Below are 20,755 nucleotides of genomic sequence, written 5' to 3' on the forward strand. Positions count from 1 at the left end.
TTTAGGAAATTGGGCCATTTATGTTGCATCTTTAGGTGCATATTACTATATATTAATACCGCTACATTACCCAGCCGTTTGGTTTTGACTGTAAATATAAGTTTTGTAGACTGTACACTAAATCTTTTCCTACACTCCATCAGCTGCTGTTTCCATATGTTCAGTTTGGTTATTATGAAGCTGAGAGCACTGAAGGCCAACACACTGTGTCTTGTGTCTTCCGAGTTGATCTTACCAAGTGAATCTTTGCTCACAAACATCGCAGCTTTTGAGTTTTTTTCAGTGCGGATGACTATGTGTTCTGTCAAATGTCCCTTTCATATTTAATTGTTTCTCACACTCAGAGCAGCTGTGTACTTTCTCTCCAGTATTACCTTTTATATCACTCTTTAAACCCAACTGAAGCTCTCTGGTCTCCTCAGACTCATCACCCCTGTCTTCAGACTTAGAGGAGTCTTCAGGCTGGTCTTCAGTCTCAGGTTGTGAATGTGGATCTGGATGGGAGTTGCTGGCTGGTTCTGGTCCTCCACTGTCCTCTCCATCAGCTGCTGTTTCCATCTGTTCAGTTAGTCTTTGATGAAGCTGTGAGGACCAAGGACCAACAACCTCATGTGTTTTGTTGAGCTGACAAGTCCAGTGGTATTTCAAGGGCTTTTCTCCACCCTCTGCACAATCTTCACTCTTCACAGTTACAGGAGTGAATGGGAACTTGATGATCTCTTGAAGCTGCTCTCCCTCCTGACTGCTACACACTTCCTCCTGTTCCTCTTTAATGTGTGGGGGCTCTGGTGGTGGCTCCTCCTGGTCCAGACTGGGAATCCACTCCTGCTGCTCAGGGGGAACCTCTTCTTTAACCACCACCAGCTGCTGGACGTCTGCAGGGAAAAGGTCAAACACAAGGAAAACCACATGAGTTTATGTTGAAGACAAACTTAACATGGAGACTCTGATGCAAGAAACAGAATCTAAATATCCAAAGTGCCGTCATCTGTTTTTTGATAAATGAAAAGATTCATATTTCCATAACATTTGCTGTAGACAAGACGTGCGAGATTAGAGGTGGGCCATAGTTGACTTTTAAAGGCTGATATAATGACGGTAGTTTGGAGGAGGACAAAAGCAGATAGAGGAAAATGGAAAGATAGGGAGCTAGGGTTGGTGGGTGGATGGATGGTTGGTGATTTGAGTGGGTCCTCCGGGAAATTCAAAAGGTCCCAAATAAAAAACTGATTGAGAATTTGTAGTGTTCCTTTAATGTTGGTGTAATATGGTTATAATAAACGTATGTATTAATTTATGTTGATATAATCTAATACTCAAATGAATTGATCAGATTTCAAATTGTATTTGTTTGATCTGAAATCTAACTAATACAATTCTAAATCTTGGAAGTTTATTAGACTACAAGTATGCATTAAGATCTACATAGTTATATTATTCAATGTACATTTATAATGATATAGCCTAATAGCATTGTTTGTATTTTCATTTACATTAGAACATAATACTCATACCCTATTTTAGTCATTTCTTTGCTTTAGATTATTTGATAATACATCTTGTCCTAACTGCAATACATTGTGATTAAATAAATGATGAAGACAGTGGACTAAGTGGAAGTCCGCAGTGAACTAGATTAACGCTTGTTTTGGACACAAACCCTGAGGAATTGTGGACTTTCCCTGATACGGTCGCAAAAGCTGTGTAATCCGCAGGTCCACTGAAGTCTGTACGTTTGAATCCAGCCTAGATGTGATTTCCTGTATTCTAGTGCCCTTTAACATGTAGTTTGATTATTGTCTGGCTAAAGCAAAAGAAAAATTAAAAGGGCGGCCATATTCTGTAATGTCATCCAAAAAGTGTTTATCCCCAGTCAGATCACATATTTGAAAACACTATTACAAAGCTTTAACAACAGAAATTGATTTGATGAATAAGTCAGAGCAATCTTTAACCTTTCATTGTTAAAAAATCTCTTTAAATGTTCAGTAAGCGGAATGGTCAGTTTGGCTAACTTCCTGTCACTGACTGCAGTTAGCAGTCCCCTCCCTCGTCCCCACGTCACCACATTAATGCACTGCGGTCTTCCAGCAGCGAGTTATCTAGCATCATCTCATATAAGTAAGTGTGATAAAACATGATAAAAACCATCAAAACAGACATTGGGAAGGATTTTTACCTGCTCCGCCATTGTAGGCGCATACACATTCACCGATCTGTAGCTCTGCGCGTGCACTGGCAGTGAGACGGGTGCCGGTTTGTAGCGTTCTCTCTTCTGATTGGATATCAGTTTCGGGATCCCGAAAAGTTTATTTCACGATTACATGCAGAGCGGGTGACTGAGAGATCGGCTTTATGAAACGCGCACACTATGTAAGTGATCACTGTATGAATAAAGAGCGATTTAAAACGTATATTAAAATAAATAAATCACTTACTTCACCTTTAAGCTTGCATGCAATGTACAGTATCTCACAAAAGTGAGTACACCCCTCACATTTCTTCACATTTTTCTTTATATCTTTCCATGGGACAACACTGAAGAAATGACACTTTGATACAATGTAAAGTAGTCAGTGTACAGCTTGTATAACAGTGTAAATTTACTGTCCCCTCAAAATAACTCGACACACAGCCATTAATGTCTAAACTGCTGGCAACAAAAGTGAGTACACCCCTTAGAAAAAATTTACAAATCGGGCCCAAAGTGTAAATATTTTGTGTGGCCACCATTATTTTCCAGCACTGCCTTAACCCTCTTGGGCATGTAGTTCACTAGAGCTTCACAGGTTGCAACTGGAACCCTCTTCCACCCATTTATGACAGCATCACAGAGCTGGTGGATATTAAAGACCTTGCGCTCCTCCACCTTCTGTTTGAGGATGCCCCAAAGATGCTCAATAGGGTTTAGGTCTGGAGACATGCTTGGCCAGGCCATAACCTTTACCCTCAGCTTTTTTAGCAAGCCACTGGTCGTCTTGGAGGTGTGTTTGGGGTCGTTATCATGTTGCAATACCACCCTGCGGCCCAGTTTACGAAGGTTGAGTGCACGTGGTCAGCGTCGTACACAGAAGTTGGCTTTGGAAAATAGACGTATGAGTGCTGCCAGCATTGCTGAAGGGCTTGAAGGGGTGGGGGGTCAACCTGTCAGTGCTCAGACCATACGCCGCACTCTGCATCATACTGGTCTGCATGGCTGTCATCCCAGAAGGAAGCCTATTCTAAAGATGATGCACAAGAAACCCCACAAAAAGTTTGCTGAAGACAAACAGACTACGGACATGGATTACTGCAACCATGTCCTGTGGTCTGATGAGACCAAAATACATTTATTTGGGTCAGATGGTGTTAAGAGTGTGGAGCGGCTACCAGGTGAGGAGTACAAAGACAAGTGTGTCTTGCCTAGAGTCAAGCATGGTGGTTGGAGTGTCATGGTCTGGGGCTGCATGAGTGCTGCCAGCACTGGGGATCTACAGTTCATTGAATTCTAACATGTACTGTGACATACTGAAGCAGAGCATGATCCCCTCCCTTCATAAACTGGGCCGCAGGGCAGTACTGCAACATGATAACGACCCCAAACACACCTCCGAACGACCACTGGCTTGCTAAAGAAGCTGAGGGTAAAGGTTATGGACTGGCCAAGCATGTCTCCAGTCTTAAACCCTATTGAGCATCTTTGGGGCATCCTCAAACGGGAGATGGAGGAGCGCAAGGACTCTAATATCCACCAGCTCCTTGATGTCGTCATGAATGGGTAGAAGAGGGTTCCAGTTGCAACCTGTGAAGCTCTAGTGAACTACATGCCCAAGAGGGTTAAGGCAGTGATAGAAAATAATGATGGCAAAACAAAATATTGACACTTTGGGCCCAATTTGGAAATTTTTTCTTAGGGGTGTACTCACTTTTGTTGCCAACAGTTTAGACATTAATGGCTGTGTGTTGAGTTATTTTGAGGGGACAGTAAATTTACACTGTTATACAAGCTGTACACTGACTGCTTTACATTGTATCAAAGTGTCATTTATTCAGTGTTGTCGCATGGAAAGATATAATGAAATATTTGAAGAAATGTTAGGGGTGTACTCACTTTTGTGAGATACTGTATGTGAAGGTTGGGTGGTCTTCTCTTAAAGAGAGACGTGACGCACATTGGCAAATTGTACAAAGCCCTGACCGGGAAGCTACCACATTGTTTGACTGTAAAGCCGGGAACACACCGCACTGGCCGCCTGCGGCGGTTGGCCGCGTGAACGTAGGAGGCTCGCCGCTTGGTCATATTGGGCCATATCAGGGTTCAACATTTTTTTTCCTACTGGCCCGCCGGGCCAGTGAATCTGAGTTTTACTGGCCCCTTGTATATTTTCACTGGCCCTGCACACACTTTTTTTTTCTTCATAATTTAGTGTCAATAATTATAATACCTGTATTAGAAAAATAAAGAAAGATAACCAGATCTAAAGGGAATATCTATACTGTAACAGTATAGATATTCCCTTTAGATTTGGTTATTTTTATTTTAGTTAATTATATGAAATGTTGATATTGCTCATACACATAATATAAAACCAGGCAAACATATTGAATTAGAAGCCTACAACTGAAAGTATGTTGAAAGAGTCGGCCAGTATTTTAAAGTCCAGTAGTTTGATGGTTGTTTTTATTCTTGAATTTGGGCAGTTTAATGAATAGTTCACCTGCAGAAGTCATGTTCAAACATAAAAAAAAAATAAGAGATGAAGGTCTGATCATTCTTTGTGGTGTGGTAGGCTGTTTTTTACTTTCTCTATATGCATTAGGGATGTGAATGTGTCGACCGAATGACCGGTTTTCCACTTGCGCTCAAGTTGACTTTAAAAATAGAATAGAAATACGAAAATCAGGGGGTTATGCCGTTTTTTTAATGGGATATTTCACCGTGTATGTGAGTTCACGTCTGGTCGTGAGCGCGCTGCAGGAGTGTCACTTCTCCATGAAGTGTCAGCTTCACATTAAGAGTCCGGTGTGGGACCATTTTTTCAAACTATTGATAAAAAACAATGCAGTGCAAAATATGCAGCACAAGTTAAACGCTCGTTTAAGACTATGACGTTAAATCACCTTAGAAACACACAATGCCTTCGTCCGATCACAGCAGCGTTTCACCGTGTGATCTCGCCAGCGAGTGAGCCGCCGCGCAGATGAACTGTGGTTTGTGGCTAAAATAATAACCGGGGATATTCTCCCCGTTAGCGATTTCAATGGGAAAGACTTCCGCGATTTGATTGAATGTCTCGAGCCTGAAAACACAGTACCAAACTGCGCGACTATAGGATCTGTACAGTGAGCGGAGTCCCTCCGTTCGTTTCTGTCTACAACCGACACAATCACCGGAGACGCATTCACAGCGTTTAAATAACGCCTCTCATTTGTATTACCATTGGGGCTTGTATGCAAATACTGTAACATTACGGTGGCAGATAAAGGAAAAGCGCAGTTATCATTTTCTGCACCTCAACCTCTGCTGTGGGAAGAAAGAAAGGGGGCAAAGCAAGTCGATTGATTTGTCGACTCGCAGGCGGACGGTAGGCAGCTCTGCCAACGGAGCGAGAGTGCACCCGCTTCTTGCTCCGCCTGTCAAAACGCCCACGCATCGGTTGTCCATTAAAAAATATATTTTATATTAGGTTTATTATATTGAGTCTTAAATAAACACTGCTTTCATTACGACTCTCAACGCGCATTTCAATGAACCATGATAGTCTACAAAAAAGGTAGTCTACAAAAAGATACTGAACTGTGATTGGCCAGTCACTGGCCCAGGCGGGACAGTGACTGGCCAATCAACTTGCCCTGCATATGATTTTACTGGCCCTGGGCCATCGGGCTATACGCTATGTCGAACCCTTCATATTAACCGCAGCCGCGGCCAGCCGCCGCCTCATCGTAGGCGGTGGTTGGCCGCGTGACCGCAGGAGGCTCGCCGCTTGATCATATTGGGCCATATATTCCTGACGCCGACGCCGATATCAGACCCGTCACACTTACGGTGCAGCAACAACAATAACATGGTCCAGCTGTGCCAAAAAATACAGATGTAGGTTCACTGTGTAAGCGGCAGTCTTGTGACAAATATCATTAAAACAGCCTGAACACGCACCCCGATCGCACATACACACATAAACAGCAATTCAGCAACATACTAAACACATTAACAACAGCAGTGTGTGCTCAGCAGCACAAATAAAGGCAGACATCAGCCTACCTGAAAGTGAAAGTGTGCCGGCTGACGGAGGACAACACCGGTGCTTCGCTGTAGCTACTATATTGGAATTCCACACGACACTGCCGTCAACTTTGGGTTCATATTATCCTCAGGAACAGCACACAGCTGGGTGAGTTTCACTATGCTAACCGGCGCTACCTTGGCTAAAGTACAACCAACAGCTAAACAGATGCAAAATACACATATTTGCAGAATGTATTGGAAGCCCAATGTCCTCACTCCACACGCCCACCTCGTCTTGCAGACCGCAATCTCAACGCTGATTGGCTGTGGAGGCGCGGCGCCGTGTTCGCCGCACAAGCCTTCGATTCATGCTCCTCAATGACACAATTTCTACGCGCCGCAAATGGCCGCGCTGCCGATTCGCTTGCGCGCCCGCCGCCGGTGTTGCACCGAGAGTTGTGACCTGTCAGGATATGTGACCCTAGATGGCGCTGCTGCAAATGTTTGCCCTTACGTGACGGCGAAGAAGAGTGCCTACGTAACCTACGTAAAGATAAATGCATTGCATTACAGCCACAGGCGTAACCCTTGGCGTAACCTACGAAAGATAGCCCACACTGTCTCCGAAACAACTTCAAAACGGCAGATGGATGCATGAGTAATCGCTGTTTGTTGCTTTTATGTAGAAAGAGGACACCGACGCCAGGCATAGTAACGGACTGTATCCGAAAATAAGTAAAATGTAAAGCTAAAATGAAATAAAAGGCTACATAAAGTAAGCCTATTTTGACTGTGATTTTCTGTACAATTTAACTTAAAAATAAATTATTTCACCATCAAAACATTGTTTGAGTAGCATACCTTTGTCATCCTAGTGGGCTACAGTTATCTGGACATCTTATTTGGAGTCAGCACAGAGCCACCAGCGTTATAATGTGTGACCCTATACTCTAACTACTTCATAAATGAGTAAACCATTTAAAAAAATGTTTTTCAGGTGCTCTGTTATTCTATTGCATTAATCAGGATGCATGTATTCTTCTTTGGTGTCATCAAAGAGCCAAACTAGTATGGGGTCACCATATCTGACAAGAGCTGACATAATGTGTGACCGTGCTCTAACTACCTTAATAGTGAGTTAAACATCAAAATATTGTTTTGAGTGCATTTATCATCCTATTGCATTAATCAGGACACATGTCATCTTATTTGAAGTCATCACATAGAAAGTAACTATGTGGTCACCATATCCGACAAGGAGCAGCCGTCAGAATGTGTGACCCTACTCTAACTTCTTCATGAATGAGTAAATCATTTAAAAAAATGTTTTTCAGGTGCTCTGTCATCCTATTGCATTAATCAGGACACATGTAATATTCTTTGGTGTCATCACAGAGCCAGTAACTAGTATGGGGTCACCATATCTGACAGCTGTCAGAATGTGTGACCGTGCTCTAACTACCTTACAGTTTTTGCCTAATGATTACACACTAATAGTGGTTGCTAGGCCCAAAGCATCACAACCTCTAACTTTAGTGACCATGCCTTAAACACAAGCACCAACCCCACAAACACAAAATATGCTTTGCACTGTGTTTGAAATTCTCCAAAACACTTCTTGCAAAACACTACACACAGTTTTTTACATAAGACACAATGTTCAAAAATGAAATCTCCTGCAATCATTGGGAAAACATTTTGGAAAATCACACAGACTCACACACATGAAATATACAAAATAAAACTAATTGAATACAAATCAGTGTGAGCCTTATCACTACAAATACACCTCTGGTTAGCTCAGCTTCTTTGTGAGACAGTAGCCCCTTTTACACAGAGATTGCGGCATATTGACGGAACAACATCACTCCAATATGCCGGCTTTGCTTGCCAAGCAACGCCGGCCTGCTGGCGCATCAGTAGTCCCTTTTACACAGCGCTCCGGAATGAAAGAGGTGCTTGTAAACAGCGTCAGGTGTGACGTAAACATTTAGCGCCGCGCCGGTCAGCTGCTTTACAACAACAACAATGGCCGGTGAATTGAGAGCAGAAGTGCTGGAGCTTGCAGTAAGAGGGCCGTATTTTACTGTCCCCACGATGTGCCAGTTGATCTCGCTACGCGCTGAGTCCAACATCACTGGGACAGTTAACCAAACTGACTAAATCAATCCGACCGCTTCACCTCTGTGTGTGTGTGTGTGTGACAGGTTGGTTGTGAGCGAGTCTCTTTGTGAGGGCAGCGATCTGCCAATCAGACATACACATACACACAGTGTGTGAAGTCACGTTACTGTAGACAGAAATAAAGTGTGGATATACGCTTAGACTTAGGATAATAATAGCGGCGGCGGAATGTGTTAGCAAAACAGTAGCTCTGTGGCTAACAGCTGAGCCGGAGCCTTCAGTCAGCTAAAGCAGACAGTCTAGCGGGGCGAGCAGACTATTCCCCGTTACTAGGTCGACCTTCAAGCTGAACAAGAGCCCTCCGCTGCGCGTCGGGCTCCTGCTTCAGCTTGTCGGTCTTTATTTCTAGCAAGTGACCCGTTCGCTATACTTTATCCCTTACTTAGCCTAGCCTAGCTTTCCATTGTACAACTTCTCCTGGGCAGAAATAGACTCATACACTCTGCAAAATGAAGCGCGGGGGTTTGGATTGAACAACGGACCTTATGATCAGCTAGATTATACACCGTTCCTTTTATTTGGTGATTTTTACGGGACATCAGGCCGCCGTGGTTAATGTTAAACACACGTCCTTCAACTGCTAACATGGTCGCATGTTTAGAACGTAGACTATGGAACGTCAAACGCCCCCCTGTTCCGCAACAACAAGCTGGAGCATTTAAACAGAGAGGCGGAACTGATCGTGTCGGGAATCTTACTACCCCCCGAGGTAGTAAAATTCCCGGAACGATCACTCGCACCTTTCTTCCCTCGTTCCGCAACTGTCGCATTTACACAGCTGGGGGGAGGGCCGAAAGGCCGGCATATTCCCGGCTTTCACTGGCTGTGTAAAAGGGGCTAGTAAGAGTCAGAGGAAGAGGACAAGAGAGAGCGGCAGGAGGACAAGGACAAAGAAGGCAACAGGCGGAGACAGGGTCACTATAGTGGACCATGTTATAGATCATGGCCTAACAATATCAGGGTTCAACATAACTTTTTTTTCCTACTGGCCCGCCGGGCCAGTGGATCCGAGTTTTACTGGCCCCTTGTATATTTTCACTGGCCCTGCACACACTTTTTTTTTCTTCATAATTTAGTGTCAATAATTATAATACCTGTATTAGAAAAATAAAGAAAGATAACCAGATCTAAAGGGAATATCTATACTGTAACAGTATAGATATTCCCTTTAGATTTGTTTATTTTTCTTTTAGTTAATTATATGAAATGTTGATATTGCTCATACACATAATATAAAACCAGGCAAACATATTGAATTAGAAGCCTACAACTGAAAGTATGTTGAAAGAGTCGGCCAGTATTTTAAAGTCCAGTAGTTTGAAGGTTGTTTTTATTCTTGAATTTGGGCAGTTTAATGAATAGTTCACCTGCAGAAGTCATGTTCAAACATAAAAAATAAATAAGAGATGAAGGTCTGATCATTCTTTGTGGTGTGGTAGGCTGTTTTTATTACTTTCTCTATATGCATTAGGGATGTGAATGTGTCGACCGAATGACCGGTTTTCCACTTTCGCTCAAGTTGACTTTAAAAATAGAATAGAAATCCGAAAATCAGTGGGTTATGCCGTTTTTTTAATGGGAGATTTCACCGTGTATGTGAGTTCACGTCTGGTCGTGAGCGCGCTGCAGCAGTGTCACTTCTCCATGAAGTGTCAGCTTCACATATAAGAGTCCGGTGTGGGACCATTTTTTCAAACTATTGATAAAAAACAATGCAGTGCAAAATATGCAGCATAAGTTAAACGCTCGTCTAAGACTATGACGTTAAATCACCTTAGAAACACACAATGCCTTCGTCCGATCACAGCAGCGTTTCACCGTGTGATCTCGCCAGCGAGTGAGCCGCCGCGCAGATGAACTGTGGTTTGTGGCTAAAATAATAACCGGGGATATTCTCCCCGTTAGCGATTTCAATGGGAAAGACTTCCGCGATCTGATTGAATGTCTCGAGCCTGAAAACACAGTGCCAAACTGCGCGACTATAGGAACTGTACAGTGAGCGGAGTCCCTCCGTTCGTTTCTGTCTACAACCGACACAATCACCGGAGACGCATTCACAGCGTTTAAATAACGCCTCTCATTTGTATTACCATTGGGGCTTGGATGCAAATATTGTAACATTACGGCGGCAGATAAAGGAAAAGCGCAGTTATCATTTTCTGCGCCTCAACCTCTGCTGTGGGAAGAAAGAAAGGGGGCAGAGTAAGTCGATTGATTTGTTGACTCGCAGGCGGACGGTAGGCAGCTCTGCCAACGGTGCCTGTCAAAACGCCCACGCATCGGTTGTCCACTGGCCTTTCATTAAAAAATATATTTTATATTAGGTTTATTATATTGAGTCTTAAATAAACACTGCTTTCATTACGACTCAGAACGCGCATTTCAATGAACCATGATGTAGTCTACAAAAAGATACTGAACTGTGATTGGCCAGTCACTGGCCCGGGCGGGACAGTGACTGGCCAATCAACTTGCCCTGCATATGATTTTACTGGCCCCGGGCCATCGGGCTATACGTTATGTCGAACCCTGAATATAGGAGCATGGGCAGAAAGTCCAGCCCAACTATACAATAGCTCAATAATTAGGTAATTTAGACTGGATATCAGGAATATTTTCGCTGTTGGTTCTCAAAGGATGACGTTGCATGTGATGTCGATGAGGCAATGTGGCCAGACGTAAACAGGAGGCGGTATCCAAGGCAAGGCAAGATAATTTATATAGCACAATTCAAACACAAGGCCACTCAAAGTGCTTTACAGGGGCAAGATTAAAATACATAAAACACATTAGAAGACATTTAAAAGCTAATGAAAAGAAGTAAAACATTTAAATTAAATAAAAAGTACAGGTTAAAATGGAAACAGAAAAGTCTTCAGACTCGATTTAAAGGTCACATATTATGCTAAATGCACTTTTTAAATGTGTTCTAACATATCCATGGGTCCACAGTGTGTCTAGAGACTGCCAAAATATTTAAAAAAATAACACTCTCCTTTTCTCACAATCCCCCTTTCTGAAACCACCACCCCTCCCCCACCCAATATACTCCAGTCAGAATGTTCCCCTTTTCTGACCTCACAAACTGGAAAGCCAGAAGCTTCCACTGTGCAGCCCACACCCCTATTTCTTATTGGTCCACGGCCCTGACAGACAGAGGGCGAGGCGTATCTGGCTTCGCTTCCGGACAGGGGGCGGGGGCAGCGCAAAGATTGTATATTTACGAGGGGAGCTGCAGCTCTTTTTAAAAAATAGGCCATTGTGAGATTAGCTGAACTTCAGCATAGTACAATAAATTATCTGAAAGTTTTTTTCAGCAAACAATTAAAGAAAAACGTATTAGTGACCACTAAGACCATATAATATGGTGTATAATAGTACCGAAAAGTGTATAATATGGGAGCTTTAAAAGAACTGAGGGTTGCAGCAGACCTCAAGTTTTCTGGGAGTTTGTTCCAGATATTTGGTGCATAAAAACTAAAAGCTGCTTCTCCGCGTTCAGTCCTAACTCTTGGGACTGTAAGTAAACCTGTCCCAGACGACCTAAGGGCTCTGGACGGTTCATAACGTATCAGCAGATCAGTAATGTATTTTGGCGCTAAACCATTTAGTGCTTTATAAACCAACATCAGTATTTTTAAATCAATTCTTTGAGTGACAGGAAGCCAGTGTAAAGACCTCAGAACTGGGGTAATGTGATCCACTTTTTTGGTCCTAGTGAGGACTCGAGCAGCAGCGTTCTGAATTAGCTGAAGCTGTCTGATAGATTTTTTTGGAAGGCCTGCAAGGACACTGTTACAGTAGTCAAGTCTACTAAAGATAAATGCATGGACAAGTTTTTCTAAATCTTGCTGAGACATAAGTCCTTTAATTATTGATATGTTTTTAAGGTGGTAGTATGCTGACTTATTAATTGATTTAATGTGTTTCTTGAAATTCAAGTCGGAGTCTATGACAACACCAAGATTTCTGGCTTGGTGTGTGGTTTCTAGCATATAGATGTAAGCTGTGCGCTGACTTTTAATTGTTCATCTTTGGCACCAAAGACAATTACTTGATGATCTCAGTCAGCTCTGTTTTTATTGTGGAGAGAAAGAAGAGACGGCCAAGGAGAGAGAGGAAGGATCTCCAAGTGCCACCACAGACTGGGTAAGATTTTAGGATAAGTTTTTGCATTAAGAGCTTAGTCAGAGTATCGCCTGAGTTTGAGGCTCAGGTATCAGGCAGAGGGCAGAATGTTAACAACGGCAACTGAGAGCAGTCTAAATACACATGGCCTATGTTTGAGTCTCAATCTTTAACAGCTGTAGTATGGTTTACAAAATATCCTAAAAGGTATATGATGTATTTATGTAGAAGTATGGGGTTTAAAAATGTCCTAAATCAATCAAAAGATCTCAAAATGTTGCAAAGCGGGAATTAGTATTCAATGGATTGCTTCTTTTCTGACATTGCAAATTTAAAATTCTCAAACTAATAGTAAAATTTTTTTCCTAAAGTGTTTCAGTGTACTAGAAAATATTCTAAATAATTTCAGCATTTGAAGTTTTTAACTTGCTGTGGTAACCCTGTTTCAGTGTGATGTAATCCACAGTGTCTTTATGACATATACACACATATATGTTTTATTCCACTTGACTGTTATAGTTCAATGTATCCTAGCCTTTTAAATACCAACCTGCTTTTGCAAAAGACTAATACATAGAAACTTTTCAATACGACCTTGTTTCAGATCCAGTGTGACGAGTGTGAGCGGTGGTATCACCACAGCTGTGTTGGATCAAAGGATGGTGGGGCAGTGTACAGCTGTATGGCATGCAACGACTTATAAATCCTGCACCCAGCACCTAGCTCAGTGCTGACAACATCCGTGGCCATCGGCCCGACCCGAAGAGGCCAGTGGCTGATTCCCATGGGGCCATGTTTGCAAGGAGCACTGGTCTCCTGTGTGCACACCGTGCACTGAAATAAGACACACACACACACACACACACACACACACACACACACACACACACACACACACACACACACACACACACACACACACACACACACACACACACACACACACACACACACACACACACACACACACACACACACACACACACACACACACACACACACACACACACACACACACACACACACACACACACAAGATTTCCCCTCATGAGTGAGTGGTTGCATCAGAAAAACTCATATTTTGAAATAAAGACAGAGGTATTAAAATGGGTAAATTTGACTATTCTCTTTAATTTTACCAAGTGTAGTAATGTAGTAAGTAATGCCAGAGGATGATAAATGCACTCAAAACAATATTTTGATGTTTAACTCACTATTAAGGTAGTTAGAGCACGGTCACACATTCTGACAGGCAGCTGTCAGATATGGTGACCCCATACTAGTTTGGCTCTTTGATGACACCAAAGAAGATTACATGTGTCCTGATTAATGCAATAGGATGATAAATGCACTCAAAACAATATTTTGATGTTTAACTCACTAATAAGGTAGTTAGAGCACGGTCACCCATTCTGACAGCTGTAAGATATGGTCACCACTGACCCCATACTGGCTCTGTGATGACACCAAAGAAGAATACATGTGTCCTGATTAATGCAATAGGATGACAGAGCACCTGAAATTTTTTTTTTTTTAATGCTTTACTCATTTATGAAGAAGTTAGAGCACGGTCACACATTCTGACGGCTGTTATCAGAAATGGTGACCCCATAATAGGCTAGTTGCTGGCTCTGTGATGACACCAAAGAAGAATACATGCATCCTGATTAATGCAATAGAATAACAAGAGCACCTGAAACATTTTTTTTAAATGATTTACTCGTTCATGAAGAAGTTAGAGTAGGGTCACAGATTCTGACGGCTGCTCCTTGTCGGATATGGTGACCACATAGTTACTTTCTATGTGATGACTTCAAAGAAGATTACATGTGTCCTGATTAATGCAATAGGATGACAGAGCACCTGAAAAACATTGTTTTAAATGATTTACTCATTCATGAAGAAGTTAGAGTAGGGTCACACATTCTGACGGCTGCTCCTTGTCAGATATGGTGACCACATAGTTACTTTCTATGTGATGACTTCAAATAAGATTACATGTGTCCTGATTAATGCAATAGGATGATAAATGCACTCAAAACAATATTTTGATGTTTAACTCACTAATAAGGTAGTTAGAGCACGGTCACACATTCTGACAGCTGTCAGATATGGTGACCCCTTACTAGTTTGGCTCTGTGATGACACCAAAGAAGAATACATGCATCCTGATTAATGCAATAGAATAACAGAGCACCTGAAAAACATTTTTTTAAATGGTTTACTCATTTATGAAGTAGTTAGAGTAGGGTCACACATTATATCGCTGGTGGCTCTGTGCTGACTCCAAATAAGATGTCCAGATAACTGTAGCCCACTAGGATGACAAAGGTAGGCTACTCAAACAATGTTTTGATGGTGAAATAATTTATTTTTAAGTTAAATTGTACAGAAAATCACAGTCAAAATAGGCTTACTTTATGTAGCCTTTTATTTCATTTTATCTTTACATTTTACTTATTTTCGGAGTCCGTTACTATGCTTTATTTTACCTTAACGTTTTATTCATTTTCGGACACACTCCGTTACTATGCCTGGCGTCGGTGTCCTCTTTCTACATAAAAGCAACAAACAGCGATTACTCATGCATCCATCTGCCGTTTTGAAGTTGTTTCGGAGACAGTGTGGGCTATCTTTCGTAGGTTACGCCAAGGGTTACGCCTGTGGCTGTAATGCAATGCATTTATCTTTACGTAGGTTACGTAGGCACTCTTCTTCGCCGTCACGTAAGGGCAAACAACATGCAGCATTTGCAGCAGCGCCCTCTAGGGTCACATATCCTGACAGGTCACAACTCTCGGTGCAACACCTGCCGCCGATTATTGGGTGGACGCGCGGCCACGCGCTAGTACATTGACTTTGTATGTAATCTCGCCGCGCGGCCAGTGCAGTGTGTTCGCAGCTTTATGCAGCAAATTTCAGATGGGCTTTATCAGACCCGCTCCACTGACATGCTCATGTCTCACAACAAGCCCGGGCTGAGCTTGGAAAGTCAGCTTTTCGCTTTAGTGCCCCTGACTCCTGGAACAACTTACAGCAACAATTTAAGATAAATACCTTCATATCCTTTAACAAATTTAGACATATTATCTTAAATCGAGAAACTGGTACATAAACAGCTCAGCCACTTCTAAAGCTGGGAACACACCGCACTGGCCGCGCGGCGAGATTACATACAAAGTCAATGTACTAGCGCGTGGCCGCGCGTCCACCCAATAATCGGCGTCCAGCGGCCGGCGGCGGGGGCTTGCGCGGCGCGTGGCCGCGCCTCATGAGAGGCGCGTGAATCGGGAGCGCGGCCATTAGCGGCGCATAGAAATTGTGTCATCGAAGGAGCGTGAATCGAAGGCTTGTGCGGCGAGCACGGCGCCGCAGAAAAAGATGAAAATTTTCATCTTTTTCTGCAGCGCCGCTGGGCGCCGCGCAGGGCTCCAGAGTGCGCCTAATTTGGGCGCACATGCGCCCAAAAATCTGTGGAGTGCGACCAGATATTTCCACTGGTCGCACCAGTGCACCTGAAATTGATCACGTCATATTAAATGTAATATTGGGTGTTGTGCTGCACGATTCATCTAATTGCGATGTGAGCAGCTAGTGCAATTACATAACCGCAAAATTGGCTGCTGCGATTGCGATTCAATGTAGGATAAATGTGCGCGCGTGTGTCTATACGTTACAACTGCTCCTCTCGTCTTTTTGGTAGCGCCCCTCTGACTGTGTGTGTGTGTGTGTGTGTGTGTGTGTGTGTGTGTCGGTGTGTGTGTGTGTATCTGCGCGCGCACCTACACGGCGTGCAAGACGGTTGCCGAGTCGACAGCAGAGTAAACAAACAAACATGGACGCCGACGCGCAGCAGCATCCACGCTGAACTGTGACGGAAAACAAAGGCATATAAAAGAGTTGCCTACCATGAACTGTCTTTGGGTTGGAAAAAAACTCCTTCAACTCAGTATCCGTCTACCTGTAGTCCAAAAAAATTTAAAAAAAATGCGCACAGCTGCTGCTGCAGACGGGCTCGGAGAGTCGGCACCGTGCGCATCAACAGTCATTCAAAGCAGACGGTGTAGAAAGTCCTGTCAGTTAAAAATAGTTATCCAGTTTTCAAATCCATGTTAAAATCGGCAGGATATAGCATGTGATATAGAGCTAGTTAGCTTAAAAAAAAGTTGATAACGGTGTCAAATGTGTTGTGTTCAGGTCACCTCGGTAATATACATTTTAGGCAAAGGTAAATAAAAGGTCATCATGGTGTGTTCAAATGTAACAAAAAAATAATAATTTTTGGTTTTTGGAGAGAGATTTTAATAATACAGTTGGTGAAAAACTTGTTTTTTCAGCAATATAAAATAGATAGTAGCCTAACTATGGAATTATGACCTGTTTAACATCCTATCTTGAGCTCTGATCATCTTATGGGCAATTAAGGCAATAATACCAGTTATCTTTCAACAAAATAATAGAAAAGTATGGATAGTGGTATCGATAAAGACCCGGATCGATAAGGAGACTCGATAATGCTTATAGAGACTATTGTCTTTGGAGGAATGCATTTATTTTAATGGGGAAGTATTTTTTTTTTTTATTACATTTTTTAACTATAATTTTTATTATTTTGAAAACAGTATAGGCCTAGTAGAAGCTTTATTTTTTATATTTTCACTGATTCTTAATATGTGCTTGTTTTAAATTGAGATCAGGTATCGAAGCTGTCAATATTCTCAAATCTTCCTTGAAAACCAAGAAAGTAGAATCATAATAGCCTACCATTTATTATATTGCGTCGCAAATCGCAATATTGGCCACTATAATCGCATTTCTCCAATTCATGCAGCACTAATTTGGTGCACCCAAAATATATGCTGGTGCACCTAGATGAAAAAGTTAGGCGCACCGGTGCACCCAATGAAAAAAGTTAGTCTGGAGCCCTGGCGCCGCGCCTCCACAGCCAATCAGCGTTGAGATTTCCCGGTGGCGGTGGTCTGCAAGACGAGGTGGGCGTGTGGAGTGAGGACATTGGGCTTCCAATACATTCTGCAAATATGTGTATTTTGCATCTGTTTAGCTGTTGGTTGTACTTTAGCCAAGGTAGCGCCGGTTAGCATAGTGAAACTCACCCAGCTGTGTGCTGCTCCTGAGGATAATATGAACCCAAAGTTGATGGCAGTGTCCGTGTGGAATTCCATATAGTACAGCGAAGCACCGGTGTTGTCCTCCGTCAGCCGGCACACTTTCACTTTCAGGTAGGCTGATGTCTGCCTTTATTTGTGCTGCTGAGCACACACTGCTGTTGTTAATGTGTTTAGTATGTTGCTGAATTGCTGTTAATGTGTGTGTATTTGAGATCGGGGTGCGTGTTCAGGCTGTTTTAATGATATTTGTGACAAGACTGCCGCTGGTTACACAGTGAACCTACATCTGTATTTTTTGGCACAGCTGGACCATGTTATTGTTGTTGTTGCACCGTAAGTGTGACGGGTCTGATCTCGGCGTCGGCGTCAGGAATATATGGCCCAATATGATCAAGCGGCGAGCCTCCTGCTGTCACGCGGCCAACCGCTGCCTACGATGAGGCGGCGGTTGGCCGCGGCGGCGACTGCGGTGAACATGGCCCAATATGACCAAGCGGCGAACCTCCTGCATTCACGCGGCCAACCGCCGCAGGCGGCCAGTGCGGTGTGTTCCCAGCTTTAACCTCCAACAACATCCTGTCCAACTTGCAGTCTGGGTTCCGGCCAGGCCATGGTGCATCACAGCCACGCTGAAGGTCCTGGATGATATTGTTTCCTCTCTGGACTCCAAGCAGACCTGCATCGCCGCCTTCATTGACCTCTCTAAGGCCTTTGACTCCGTCATCCATCCCATCCTCCTACAGAGGCTTTCCAGCATCGGTCTTTCACCACACTCCTGCAATTGGTTTGCCAGCTACTTAATCCACCGAGTCCAGCAAGTTAAATCGGATAACATCAAATCAGCCCCTCTCACCATCACCAAAGGGGTGCCACAGGGTTCTATTTTAGGCCCAACACTATTCTCCATCTACATTAACAATATAACCAGGAATGCAGGCAACTCCAAGATCCACCTATATGCTGATGACACCATCATATACTCAGAGGGCCCTTCTCTCCCCTCTGTAGCGGCCACATTACAACACAGTCTCACTTCTGTAGAACAGCATTTCCATAGCCTTCATCTTCTCCTCAACACCAAAAAAACCAAATGCATTATCTTTGACCGGAAACACGCTCCCACCTCTGTCCCAAAAATCCTCTGTGCCGACGGCTCTGAACTCGAATTTGTTTCTTGTTACAAATACCTTGGCCTCTGGCTGGATTCATCCCTCTCATTCACCACCCACATCAAGCACCTACAATCAAAAGTCAAAGCTCGTCTGAGCTTCCTTTACCGCAATAAGGCCTCCTTCACTCATGCAGCCAAACACACACTCGTCAAAATGACCATCCTGCCCATTTTTGATTACGGTGACACCATCTACAGAATTGCATCTCACTCCACTCTCAGCAAACTGGACCCACTCCACCATTCTGCCATCCGCTTTGCTACAGGGGCTCCATTCACTACTCACCACTGCGACCTCTACAACCTGGTAGACTGGACTTCCCTTCACACCAGACGGCTCCATCACTGGTTTCTGCTCATCTACAAATCCATTCTCGGCATAACACCTCTCTACCTCTCTTCTCTTCTACACCTCTCCCACCCTGCCCGTAATCTAAGGTCCAGTGCTTTCATCAACCTCTCCATCCCCACTGTCCGCACTGTCTTTGGACGCAGTGCCTTCCGGTTCGCTGCAGCCTTTGACTGGTACACCCTTCAAAACACCCTTAAACTTTCTGTCTTCACCTCTCTCTCTGTTTTCAAACTAAATCTGCATAAAATCTTAGTTGACTCCTGCACCTGCTAGTAGCACTTCTTGTCATACACTATTGATTAACTGTTTATTTTATTGTATTGTATTATATTGAATTTTTTAAAGTGTATTTTATATATTTTTGTAAAAGTGTAATATATATATATATATAACATTGTTTTCACTTTTAGCACTCCCCTCCCCCTTCCCCTTCAGGCTGCACTTGAAAATAAGAATTTTGTTCTTAATTTGCTTGCCTGGGTAAATAAAGGTTTTAATTTATCTGCCAAACTCTACCTGTAACTGTTTTAATGAGGCTATATTGTAGCCTACTTTCACTAATTTAATTTTAATTGCAGTCATTCTACATCACTGTCTAAATTGTTTTGTCTCTTTATCAGTTGTGTATTTGATGTATTTGCATTGTTTGTGTATGTATTGTTGTTTTTGCTTTGCATTTGATTGACTTGACGTCATTGCAAATGAGGGTCGCCCGTTTTCCATTTACCAATAGACTACAGGAGGGCTACATGTTTAGCATAGTTTAGCATCAGTTAGCCTTTTCACTTCACGCTCACTGTGGCTCATATGTGTTAGCCAGTGATTTCCCTGATTAACTTGTAATGTGGAACATACCTGCTAAGTATAACCGGACTTCAGGCTTCCAAACAGCGTCCAGTAGTTTTTGTTGTCGCTCGTTCTCCTTCTTTAAACGACAACGTTCCTCCTCGTGCTCTGCTATGGTTCTTTCAAACAGCCCAAATATCTCTTCAGCGGCCGCATTCAGTCGCTGCTTCACCAAGGCTCTCACCATATCCGCTTTAGACATGTTTCCCCACAGTCACGACGACTCTGTCTCCACAAACTCCGTCACAAACTCTTTATCAGTATCAAATCTCCTCTCTCAACAAAACAACTGGACTGTGCTGTTTTGGTTACGACCCGAATACAAAGAGGGGGACATCCGGTTCCGGGGTAACAGGACGAATAACCTTCAAAAAGAAAGTCGAGGATGTCCACAATGAAGCACAATTTCCTTTTCATGTCCAGTCATCTTATGATTTATGCTTAAGCTGTTTCTTCCATGGACCTATTATAAAAGGTTTCTTGAGTTCATTCACTCTTTGACTCTTGTCTTCCTCTTTGAGTAACTATTGACTCTGAGCGGCGCTGCTGCCCACTAGTGGTTCATTTGCTTAATGTCCATTCCAACATAGAGGACGCATGGAAGTATGAGGGCAGTAACAAAATAAAACGTTGAAATCATATGTCTCTATTTATGCGCTCAATGGGAGCACAACTGAGCGTTTAGCGGGGAATAAAACAGAGTAAATGTACAGAAGGAACCAATTATTTTTTCTTTG

At 43.0% G+C, this 20,755-nt stretch overlaps 1 protein-coding gene across 1 annotated transcript; it reads right to left on the bottom strand.

Annotated features, from left to right (window-relative positions):
- Positions 1–389: 389 nt before the first annotated feature.
- Positions 390–20,314, bottom strand: LOC307269622 (uncharacterized protein; the record flags this gene model as incomplete). Its single annotated transcript, XM_080052620.1, has 3 exons — positions 20,028–20,314; positions 754–875; positions 390–494 (listed from the first exon to the last, which is right to left on the bottom strand). The coding sequence occupies exons 1-3, from the start codon at positions 20,218–20,220 to the stop codon at positions 390–392; spliced, it is 420 nt and encodes a 139-aa protein (XP_079908746.1). The 5' UTR covers positions 20,221–20,314.
- Between the last annotated feature and the right edge of the window lie 441 nt (positions 20,315–20,755).

This window comes from Ammodytes marinus (assembly GCF_949987685.1).
Source record: "Ammodytes marinus genome assembly, chromosome: 24".
Lineage (NCBI taxonomy): Eukaryota > Metazoa > Chordata > Actinopteri > Uranoscopiformes > Ammodytidae > Ammodytes > Ammodytes marinus.